Source organism: Chaetodon trifascialis, chromosome 17, assembly GCF_039877785.1.
Source record: "Chaetodon trifascialis isolate fChaTrf1 chromosome 17, fChaTrf1.hap1, whole genome shotgun sequence".
In the NCBI taxonomy this organism is placed as follows: Eukaryota; Metazoa; Chordata; class Actinopteri; order Chaetodontiformes; family Chaetodontidae; genus Chaetodon; species Chaetodon trifascialis.
In genome coordinates, this window is record NC_092072.1 from 15,983,201 (window position 1) to 15,995,498 (window position 12,298).

Genomic DNA, 12,298 nt, shown 5'->3' on the forward strand with positions numbered 1-12,298 from the left:
GGTGGTTACACTGATATGTGAACTGACATCGATTGACTGTCTATATGTATTCGCCAGGGACTGAAGGGCGAACGTGGGAGCCCAGGAAACAGTGGTCAGAAAGGAGAATCAGTAAGCCATCTCACCACCCCTGTTATGTAACACACAATGCATCTGCAGCCGGGGTTGTGTATCACTGGCTAACATTTCCTGCCCTTCTGCAGGGTCCTCCTGGTAACCCTGGGTACCAAGGACAGGCTGGCTCACCGGTCAGTGTTTCATCATAGACTTTGCTCTACAAGCATTATTTAGAGCCTGGCTCGTTCATTTATTATCACAGACTTTATAACTGAGAATAATGTGAGCTATTCTGCACTTGCAGGGCATTAAAGGAGACAAAGGACCAGACGGGCCTGCTGGTCCCAAAGGGGATCAGGTAGGTACAACACATGATAGAAAAATGTGATGATTACATACAAATCAAGCACATGTTCATATATTACTCTCTTATATTTCAAGGGCTTCCAAGGACAACCAGGTTTCCCAGGACCACCAGTATGTAAATGCTTTCATTCCTTTATGGCAAATTCTTGTCTTTGGAATATTTTTAGTGACTTTTTACCGTGTGCATTTTTAGGGGGCACCAGGTATTGCAGGTAAAACAGGAAGGGAAGGGCTCCCTGGGCTCAAAGGTGAAAAAGTGAGTACAAATCATACATTCAGCTGTTTCTGATTTGCATCCAAAATGATCGTTTGTTGGACTGACAATCCCTGCTTTTAAAGGGCAATGATGGCACTCAAGGCACTCAGGGACCCACTGGACCCCCGGGCTCACCAGGCTCCCCAGGGCTGATGGTATATGCATGTTTTATTTCTGCATATTTCCTATGTATGACACATTCCAACATTTCTATGAACTGTGTGCTGTATCCCACTCTCTGTGTTTACAATGAAAGGGCCCCCCTGGTATTGAGGGTTTGGATGGAAAAGATGGGAAACCAGGCCTGCGGGTGAGTTACACACATGCATCACATGGCTGGCATGCCCACACATGTGTTGAATATCCAAACACACTCGAGGGAGTGATGCTATAGTCGATATAGTTTAAGACATGCGTATAATAGTTGCCCTTTGGCACTGGCTATTTTTTCGTTATCAGGGAGAAGCAGGCCCTCCAGGCCCAGCAGGACCACGAGGAATCCCAGTGAGTATCACCTCTAACATCAACATGACCTGATTTGATTATCTATTTACACAGTGCAAAAGAGCAATGGGAGTCAGGCCTGAAAAGTAGAAACCTGATTCCAAAAAAAGCTGGGATACAATGTAAAGCATAAATTAAAGATAATGAGATCATTTGCCCGTATTTTTGAAATACACTCAATTGAAAACAGTACGAAGAAAATATATTCAATGTTTGACCTCATCAACTTCATTGACTTTTGTAAATATCAGCTTATTCTGAATTTGATGCAGCAACATGTTTCCAACAAGTTGGCTCAGGAGCAACTAAAGACTGGGAAAGTTGCTCCAAAAACACCTGTTTGGAACATTCCACAGGGAAACAGATTGATTGGTAACAGGTGATAGCATCATGATTGGGTATGAAAGGGGCATCCTCTGAAGGCTCAGTCATTCAGATGGGGCAAAGTTCATCTTTCTGTTTTTATTTATGTTTTACAGCATCCTGACTTTGTTAGAATATGGGTTGTACTATACTGTGTATACCCTGAACAGTAAATTCTATCCAAATCAGATTTTAACATGATATGTCAAATCATTTTTAGCACTTAGATGTTGGGTTTTTTGGTAGGATCGATCTAATATTTACTCTGAAAGCCTGAATTTAATTCTGTTTCATCAATCATATATACTAACACGTCCTCACTCCAAACTCGTCACACATGGATGCTTGGTCAGGACCCCTTGGTGTCACTTTTTAAGGCACTGGGTACCCCTTTATTGTCTTTCTTCAACATGCAGAGTCCTTAGATAGACATCTATAGACCAATTACTCTCACTCCCAACACATCAAATACAGCAGCTTGGTCAGTGACTGTATGCTTCAAACTATGACACTGTAGATACCCCTCTAGTATCATTCCTGGAGGTACCCTTCATTTGGTCTCCAGACAGGCTGCATGGTGGTGCAGCGTGCCTCACAGCAACAAGGTCGCCGGTTCGATTCCCGGGTGGGGCCTTTCTGTGTGAAGTTTGCATGTTCTTCCCGTGCATGCGTGGGTTTTCTCCGGGTGCTCTGGCTTCCTCCCACAGACCAAAAATATGCTCATTAGGTTAATTGGTGACTGTAAAATTGCCCCTAGGTGTGAGTGTGAGTGTGAGTGGTTGTGTGTTTGTGCCCTGCGATTGACTGGCGACCAGTCCAGGGTGTCCCCCACCTCTCGCCCATCGACAGCTGGGACAGGCTCCAGCACCCCCTGCAACCCCGAAAGGGATACGCGGTATAGAAAATGGATGGATGGATGGTCTCCAGACAATGTATTTTCCTGACTTTACTGATCCACTGACTATGTCAACATCTACTGCATGGATTAGATCAAACTGCTCTACAGACATTCATGGTCCCCTGAGGATGAATGCTGATTGCTTTAATGCAAATGTCAAGACAGCAGTCAAATGGATTGCCATGAAATTAGCTCCAGATATCCATGGTCTTTAGAGGATGAACCGTAATCACTTTGGTGATCCTCCAACATTTCTTGCAGCGCCAGCAGTAGATCAAATTTTTCACTCAAAATTTCTCAACGTCTAGTGGATTGGCACAAAGTGCTATTCCCCAGTGCTATCATCAGATTTTTAATTTGGCTTACCTTGGTTTACGACCAAACACCTGCAAAGAGAACATTTCCATCATCCGCAGATGTGCTTTGTGTTCCATGCTAATTAGCAAGTGCTAACAAGCTGACATTTTAAGTGCAGCCTCACAGAGCAGCTACTGTAGCACGGCTGCAGTGTCTTATTAAAAACATGAAATCACTTAGAGATAAATGTTAATGTTGTGTTCCTCCAGACATTCACATCAGCAGTGCCCTCATTATTTTTCACATACAGTAGTTTGTTTTGGTCGGTACAATCTGTTCGGCATTGCCATGACTCATCTTCAGTTTCACAAATAGAAAACCAGAATGCAATCCAGCCTGCACGACTATAAACCTTTTCTAAAGCTCCAAAGCTCTTTATTAGAGAGATGGATTCACAGTGATGGTTGAATATTTCGTATTATTTTTATTTTATTATATTTTGCTCTTGCAATAAAATTAATGCACATGTGTAGAAATATATGCATGTGCATTAGTCTGTGCAATTATTGAGGCGTCTTGTCACTGTTATCACTGGTGATGTGATCCAATTAGAAACTTCTAAGCTCTCTATCATCCTCTAAGATCTCTAACTTTCTGTCTTGTGTATCGACACAGCCGAGATGGTGGTATTCACAGCCTGTTGTCAGCTTCAGTGAGGAAACTAGTAGCTGCCTCTCTTTCTTTCTCTCTCACCCATTCTCTGTATCTCGGTTTGTGTTCTGCCCAAGAGCAGGTGTTCATGATTTCAAAGACACGTCTGGCCATTGGTTGGCAGCCTCGACTTTGTGAATTTTGATACTGTACCAATCTCATTCTCTTTGATGTCTCTCCTCAGGGATTCAAAGGGAAAACTGGCCATGTCGGCTTCCCCGGACAGAAGGTTAGCCAACAGCTCATTGCTTTATCATCACACTATCTCTGTCTGTTTGTCTATTTACAGTTGCTGTCTGTTGCTTGTGCATTGGGCTGAGTCATTTTATCAAGCTGATAATTAGGAAAAGTGTCATGACACAAGTCTGGGTTTTATCACTGTGCTGCCTCATTTTCAGTTTCCACTAGTAGTGCATTCCACTCATGCTTCCTCTATTGCCTCTTCATTACTTCTGTTGTTCCCTTCAGGGTGAGGTTGGACCCTCAGGTCCACCTGGACAATCAGGCAGACCAGGACATGATGTGAGTATTTTTTCTTTCCATCATGTCCATTTGGATAAAGGTCAGAGAGCACATCCATGATCTGCATACAAGCCCAAAGCAAGAGTGTGTGTGTGTGTGTGTGTGTGTGTATATATATATATCATGTTCAGCGTAACCCTGGAGATCTCTAAATGTCAATGTGTAACCTTTCCAGGGTGATCCTGGTGCCCCAGGACCTCAGGGACGACCTGGACCCGCCGGCCACATTGTAAGTTCACTGCCCTTTTAAGCTCAGCTACATGTATGATCTGTTGATATTTTAGTATGTTAGTGGGTTAAACCTGAATAATATATGTGTTTCTTCCACCCCTTAGGGTTCTCCAGGTCCAGCTGGACCACCAGGACCTGCTGGTCCAGCAGGAGTGGTAAGAAGAACGCTCTGAAACATGTGACTGTTGTGCTTTTAGTAAACAAGAAATGGATGATAGCATTAAATTAGCTTTACCCTTGACATTCTCCATGGGGAAAATGGGTTGTTTTAGTAGCCAAATTTGTGTTCCAGATCTGAATAAGATATAGTAAATAGTGAACAGTGAGCATGATAATAATGCTACCATTAATTATGATTATAGTTAAAAAAAAAAAATTACAGAAGACACACACACTGAAAAAAACAAAGACAATAGATATCTGTGTGCAAGAAGGTTAAAACAACATATAGTGCCCTGCTGTAAAAAATGCAAACAGTAGGAGAGAATCTGAATTCATCATCTTCTCTCTGTAGGGTTTGAATGGAGACAAGGGCCAAACTGGTGAGAGGGGACCTCCAGGGATGGGAGGACCCCCAGGACCACCCGGGCACCCAGGGCCCATGGTCAGTACCTCTCAACATGTGTCTGCTTCCATTTATCCTCCATCACCAAGTAAAGTGAATTAAACATCATTCATGCTGCTGCCATGCCAATACATCTCACTTAACCTTTTTTCTCCTTGTGTTTTAGGGAGAGCCAGGCAGTGACGGTGCTGCTGGTAAAGATGTGAGTAATGTCTGGGTGTGGTGTTTGTTCCCATTAAAGTCTAATGGAGAGAGGTGGATGTGGTGACGTGCATAATTCATTCCTTTGATGGATATTTCTTTCTTTGCTTTGACAGGGAGCGACAGGCCTAGCAGGGGACAGCGGGCCACCAGGTCAAAAAGTAAGAGTCGACTCAGGGTGGGAGAGTGTATTATGTGAGTGTGTGTTGCCGAGCAGAGCATCAGTCATCCATTACCTCAGCAGACCATCTGAATTCAGCCAGATTTACGTTTTTTTCTCTTCTGTTTAGCTCAGGGAGACTTAGGCCGGGGCACTATGGTGCTGAACACGCTCACTCTCTCCATTTCTGCCCTCTCAGCACCTGCACTTAACACAGTCATCAGTTCACTAACTCTCCATCCCACCCACCGACACCCTCCATCCTCCTCACCTCACTTCACCGCTCTCCAGCCGGCTAGCCCTCTGTGGCTATAGAGCCTGTTGTATCTCTCCTTAGACACAGGCTTACAGTACTGTAGGTGGATACAGTGATAAAGTTATTCTCTGCCTCTGGGATAATGCTATTAAGCATGAGGGGAGATGCTAGATGAGGCTATTTGTCACACTGACAGGATGGCATTGTCAGGGTTTTAGCTGCACAGAAGAGCAGAACAGAGGAGAAAGACAAGAACGGACTTCTCTATTCTTCTGCCTCCTCTCTATTTCAAGAGCCGCTTGTCTGTCAGTGACGTGTAAACATTAGACGTTCATTATGGGCGGCTTTGTCCTCAATAAATCACTGTCGTTAACATGGCTGGGCTGTTTTTTTGAGTGTGTTTAAGCAGCCTGAATGGTGGGCTCCGTTGTATGGAGATGCAGCCAAAAGCTGTCTTAAAGGTTGCTTCTTCTTCTTCTTCTCTGAAATGAGGGTGGTAAGAATCTTCACACACTTCTCACACAGCAGATAGAAGCAGAAAAGGCAGAACATAGTCATTAATAATTTGCTTTGTAGCCGGGAAAGATGAAAAGGTTGATATGACTCTCAGATCTCTGCGTTGTATATGGAACTGCAACCAAGAGACGGTTAGCTTAGCTTAGCTTAGCGAAACGATTAGCAGCAGTGGGAAGCAGCTAGCTACAACAAAAAATGTGATATAATGGGTTAAGTATTGAGATTTAGAGATGCACATTCACCTGGACTCAAAAATTTACACTTCAGATTATAGTGGTTAAAGGTCAAAGGTTGTTGACACCCCTATAGCTCAGTTGGTAAGGTGTGTGTCCCATGTATTGAGGCTGTCAGTCCTCTGCAGTGGCCGCAGGTTTGACTCCCACCTGTGACTTATTTTGCAGCGTGTCGTCCCCTCTCTTTCTGCCCTCTTTTCTGTCATATCTTCAGCTGTCTCTGTCACTATAAAGGCAAAATGCCCAAAAAATAATCTTTAACAAAAAAAAAGGTCAGAGGTCGCAGTGACCACACAAAGCACAAAGTTTGCCTATAAGTCAATGTTTGTTATGCTAATTCTGAAAAAAATTCAACCAAATGTCTCAAGATAAAATGATACAGTGATGACATTTTTTATCCAAAAGGTCAAAGGTCAGCCTAACCTGACCATTATTCAACACCTTAACTCAGGAACAGAAAGGAAGATTGTGTCTATATTTCACATTTGGTCAGATATTGAAATGGTTCCCCTATTGGGGTCAGCCCAATGGTCCCACAGCCCAATGGTCCCACAGCCCTATGTTCCCACAAGATTTTTTTGGAAGCACTTTATAGTTAATGAATGAATGAGTCATTTTATTTCGATAGGCAGCAGCTGAAATCGTCACAATCACAATCATTACAAGAAAAAATAAAATAGGCTGATTGAAAAGGGTTTCAGCTGAAGCAGAGCTTATAGATGCCCAATCAAAACCAGGAACAAAACCAGATAAGTAAAATTATGCATACGTTATGTACATGTAATCCAATCACATGCTACATATATGCATATACATACGTACATACCTACATACCTACATGCATACATGCATACATGCATACATACATACATGCATACATACATGCATACATACATACATACATACATACATACATACATACATACATACATACATACATACATACATACATACATACATACATACATACATACATACATACATACATACATACACACACACATACATGCATATGTACCTGCACACATACATATATACATACAGTATGTATATATCATGATGTACCTACGTAACTCATGTGTCAAGCACAAACAAATATCAAAGCAGAAAAAAAAGAAATCTTATAATGTATTTTTCAAACATGTCATTTATAAATGTTTTAAAGTTTTTAAATGGACAACACTTTTACTGTCTTTATTATCTACTGATAAACTATTCCACAGTTCCATCTGTAGTCCATTGCGACTGGATAATAGGTTGGATGTAATTGGCTACCAAACTGGGAAAAAAGGGGGATAAATTCTGAAAAAGGAAATGTGGGAACATAGGACTGTGGGAACATAGGAACGCTCCCCTTGTGTTCACCTTGAAACTGTGCTGATTTTGAGGACCTTTGGTGCTGCCAGGTTGAAGATGTATGTGAAGCATCCACTTTTTTTTTTAACAATTTGTAGCTTCTTTGCAGCAGCATCCATAGAGATGAAGATCTCTATCAGTCCTTTGTGTTCCTCTGGAAAAATATATATGTTATCTGAGTCTGGGTAGATGTGGATGTAAACTGCAGCCTAAGCATACAAGTATACAACTGCGAGGACATATTTGAAGTTAACCTCTTTGTTAAGATAAGCTAATGTCTCCTAGCTTTAGCTTCATATTTACTGTACAGACTTTGGTGTCACTAGTGACTGAACAAGAGATAAATCCATATAATCTGTGATCAAAAGTATCTTAATTCCAGAAACTCATCCAAAGATGAAAAGTCCCTTTCTATCATGACAGTATCATCGACTGATATTGCCTCTTATCCTCTAACATTACCTATGGTGTGTGTGTGTCTGTCTCCCAGGGTGAGGCAGGGGCCCCAGGTCAGAGGGGTCCTCCAGGGGAGAGAGGTAGACCGGGACCACCTGGTGGTGGAGGTTACCACTCCAAGGATGCACAGCCCATGATTGGCCCAGTCGGACCCAGAGGGGAGAGGGGAAGCCCAGGCTCAGCGGGCTCCCCGGGGCTCCCTGGACCTCCAGGGTCACCAGGAAATGATGTGAGATGCAGTTTCATTACACTTACTGCACTGGAGCTCTAGCTTTAGCTTTCAGTCAGCTCCAGACTATGCAATATCCAGCTCAGTTGTGAGAAGAGGTGACAAACAGTACAGTGGCCAAAAGCGCTCACTAGCTCCATCTGCTCCTCTAAATAATGAATTTTTTAATTATCTACTTTGATTGAAGTTTGCCCTTTTGTTTTTCCTCTTTGTTTCTCTCTGTGCTTAAACAGGCTGTAGTCAATTATGATGAAGTCAAGAACTTCATCCGCCAGCAGGTCATCAAGATTTTTGATGGTGAGGGCGTTTGCCGATCTCTGTGATGTTTACTGTGTGTAACGCTGCAGTTTCTTGACTGAAGCAACGTTTTCTCTGAGATGCGTATCTCTCTTTCAAAGAATTATTCCATTTCCCTTCTGCGGAATCACTGTTTGTCTTTGAATGTTTCCCCTCCCCAGAGAGAATGGCCTACTACATGTCTCGCATGCAGATGCCAGTAGAGATGGTGGCATCCCCAGGCCGGCCTGGGCCCCCAGGGAAAGATGGAACACCAGGTGCGCCCGGGAACCCAGGTGCACCTGGACTCCCAGGACATATTGGCAGACAAGGCCGGCCAGGAGGCCAAGGACTCCCAGGTGAGCCTTGTCAGTTATACCAGTAATCTTCCCAGCACCATGACACTGACATACAGGAAGTGCCATCGCTAGCTAACTGTCTTACTGCCATGTTGTCTAAATGTGTGGGTCTCTGTCTGCAGGACCACGAGGACCACAAGGAGAAAAAGGAGACAAGGGTGTTGGAGAAATGGGAGATGTAGGACCTCCCGGAGCACCAGGTAATGTAGCCCACTGGTCCATGGATCAGTGAGTTGTGCAGTGGCAGCCGTTTGGTTCGGGCTCATCATCAGTGATATTAGCAAGGTTTGGTACATTTCACCCTGTGAATTAACAAAAATGTTTTCAGTGAAGTTTTAAATGAAAAGTTAAGACATTCCAACATTTGATCTGAAATTATGCAAAGTGTTTTATGAACAATCACAAGCTACACCTGCTGTTAAACCCCACTGGCGGAATTGGCTAACTTTCCATAAATTATGCTAATCGCTTAAATGTTGCATTTGTTGTTGAGGAGCAAATTGCCAGCTTGATGAAAGTAATGTTTCAACAGCCTTAAATTGTCTAATTAAAATTACCAGGCTAATTCATACCACCCAAATCAACATGTGAGAATCCCTAATCATCCTGGAGTTCAGCTTTAGCATCTGCAGTCACTTTACAGTGAGCGCTTTATTTATTTTGGCTTAACAAGTAGTTTTGGTTGTAAAAGCAACCACACTCACATGCAATGATCAAAACAGGATTTTAATGTTTGCTTAATGTTTCCCTCTTGATGTTCATGGTGATAACATCATCTATTAGAGATTCTTACTGTTGTGGACTTTCTTGACATACTGCAGTGTGTAAATCACCGTATTGATTAGTCCTGCAGTATTAAATGGCAGCACTTTACTCACAAATTGAGAGATTAATTAAAATAAACCTTCAAAAGAATAGTTGGACATTTTGGGAAATAATCTTATTTACTTTTTTTTCAGAGTTAGATGTGCAGCTTGATGCCATGTACATGAATTATGAAGCTACAGCCAGCAGCTGGTTAGCCTAGCATTAAGAACAGCAGGAAACAGCTTACCCGGCTCTGTCCAGCAGTAAAAAATCCAACTACCAGCTTCTCTAAAGATCAGTAACTAACACGCTGTGTGGTATTAGTTTAATTCATACAAACACTAGAGGGTTTAAATCACAAGCTGTGGTTTATGACAGCCAGGCCAACCTGCTACCGGCTGTAGCTTCATATTTAGCAGAAGAACATGAGAGTGGTATCAGTCTTCTTATCTACGTGTCAGCAGGAAAACATGAGTGTATTTCCCAAAATGTCAAAGTATGCCTTTAACTTTTCCCTTTAAATTTGTTCCTAAGGATTAAAGTACCTGACAGTGATAATGCCAAAATCATTACATTCCCTCAATTTCCTTTCTTCAGGTATCCCAGGCCCCCCTGGCTATGGTAAGATGGGGCCCCCAGGTCCAGTGGGCCAGCAGGGCGTTCCTGGGATCCCAGGCCCTCCCGGGCAGGCTGGTTCTAAGGGACGTGATGGGCGGTGTAATCCTGGAGACTGTATGAGCCATCAAGTAGAATACCCAGGCCCCAAGGGCCCACCCATCAAGGGCCCCTGGTAGAGTCATCAAGGAGAGGGACTGAAGCAAAGAGACTACGGAGAAGACACGAAGCCTAAGACCGTGAACCAAAGTTAGAAAACCTGACCACAAGATGAAACAAAGAGGGTGCTTTGTTATGAATCGTGTAGATTTACCCACAGTTCCACAAAAACCCACAATTTCTTTTTAGGGCCCTGCTGGAGTGATGCTTGCCAAGACGCACCAGCAGCACACTTTTATTGCATCATTCTTTTTCACGATGAACGCCAATTCATTACTATATTACTGCCTCTTATTTTGGTCTGGCCTTTTTTTTTTGTTTCACTCCTTTTGTACAAACAACCCAGGGGAGGTGACAAGAATCACAACCTGGATTTTCTTCTCCTTGATTAATTCTGCCCTCTTTTTTTTTTTTTTTTTTTTTTTTTGTTTTCTTTGTCTAAATCTGTAGGAAGAGAATACACACAATAATTGTAGCACTTTGCTTCCACGTCTCATATCTTTTTTCCTTTCACACAGAATCACATTCGGAGTGCATCCCATGCATTTCTAATACCCTGTCTCAGTGCTTATGGTGTGATGCATATTTGAATTTGACTTGCAAGAGAATATCCAGAGAAATGCATTTCAGTGCTCTAAGAACAGATGTCAGAAACTTGCATTGATACACTCTTTGATGGATTGACTGTTGTATATATTTATATTTATATATATAGTGGCTTTTTATACTTTTTCAACTGATTTGATAAAAGGCACACGCATGGTTAGCCACTCGTTTTCCATTTTCAATAGCTATGAAGCAACAAATGCCAAAGGGATATTTTTCTAAGGTTTACACGCTTTCAAAATGGAATAATGTGTTCAGCAAAAGACAAATTATTTATAGAAGAAAATTGCGTTTACACAAGAAAGCACATTGGCTTTTGTAATGATGTTGCGAAAGTTCATTTTGTGTCATTTTAACTCCAGTCTTTTTCGAAATACAGCCATTTTAAAGCATCTCATCTTGTATTCCAAAGTAGCTGTAATAGCCACCTGTCTGTTTCGCCAGCCACTTGTTTGAGAAAATATGAGCAATAATTCAGCCCAGGTACTCACAGGTACTGTAATACACACTGAGCACGGCCACCAAGCCCTCACAATCACAGAAAGAAAATATTCTTAAAAGCAGGACACGCTGTTTTTATAATGTTACTGTATTTTGGAGTTGTTCTATGTTTTTTCATCATTTTTATGTCTGTAAGTCTACAGAGTTTTAAATCACTACCCACTCTTTACCGTCTCCAGTTTAATCAGCAGTTTAAGCTATGAGCTGCGGTCAGACTTTTGTTTCTCACAGGCTAACCCATGGGAAAAAACAGAATTCAAGAGAAGTTATACCATTGTCACCTTGTGTTGTACCAAACACTATTCAAACACTGCCATCCATCAAGAGACCAATTATGGGCCCCTGGGCACAGACATGTCAAAGGCCCCCCACCTCTTCTACAGAGGAACAGACCCACACTGAAGCTGCAGCTGCTTTGAATCTCTTGTCTCTTCTGAGTCGTTTTATGTATCTTTGTAGTTGTTTTGTGTCTCTTAGTTGACGTTTTGTGTGTGTCTGTGGTTGTTTCATGGCTCTTTACAGTTGTAACTTCGAAGACAGTCTATGGCCCAGGGGCCCCTGAGCCTGTGCCTAAACATCAACCCATCCTTGTGTCCATCAAGTCTCCAGCCTGTATATGTTTCTTTCCTGTCACTGTTATCAAACCCATCATGTACCTTGCATACTGTTTGTTGTATCATGAAACATTTGAGGAAAAAAAAAAAAAAACGTACATTTTGAAAGCAGAATTGTACAAGTGTGGCTGTTTTTGCACGTGCTCATTTGCATTTGAACGATGGTGTTGCGTATTCCAGTGCA

At 42.3% G+C, this 12,298-nt stretch overlaps 1 protein-coding gene across 1 annotated transcript in view; it reads left to right on the plus strand.

Moving 5' to 3' along the window:
- col16a1 (collagen, type XVI, alpha 1) overlaps positions 1-12,199 on the plus strand; it is a 64,046-nt gene extending 51,847 nt beyond the window's left edge. Inside the window, exons 51-70 of the mRNA XM_070985397.1 lie at positions 58-111; positions 204-248; positions 362-415; positions 499-534; positions 617-679; positions 763-834; positions 936-989; positions 1,139-1,183; positions 3,637-3,681; positions 3,921-3,974; positions 4,150-4,203; positions 4,310-4,360; positions 4,720-4,809; positions 4,937-4,972; positions 5,088-5,132; positions 7,983-8,177; positions 8,411-8,474; positions 8,636-8,812; positions 8,935-9,012; positions 10,217-12,199. Of these exons, the coding sequence (XP_070841498.1) occupies positions 58-111; positions 204-248; positions 362-415; positions 499-534; positions 617-679; positions 763-834; positions 936-989; positions 1,139-1,183; positions 3,637-3,681; positions 3,921-3,974; positions 4,150-4,203; positions 4,310-4,360; positions 4,720-4,809; positions 4,937-4,972; positions 5,088-5,132; positions 7,983-8,177; positions 8,411-8,474; positions 8,636-8,812; positions 8,935-9,012; positions 10,217-10,413 (1,509 nt within the window). The 3' untranslated portion in view covers positions 10,414-12,199. The remainder of the gene's footprint in view (positions 1-57; positions 112-203; positions 249-361; positions 416-498; positions 535-616; positions 680-762; positions 835-935; positions 990-1,138; positions 1,184-3,636; positions 3,682-3,920; positions 3,975-4,149; positions 4,204-4,309; positions 4,361-4,719; positions 4,810-4,936; positions 4,973-5,087; positions 5,133-7,982; positions 8,178-8,410; positions 8,475-8,635; positions 8,813-8,934; positions 9,013-10,216) is intronic.
- Positions 12,200-12,298: the final 99 nt, after the last annotated feature.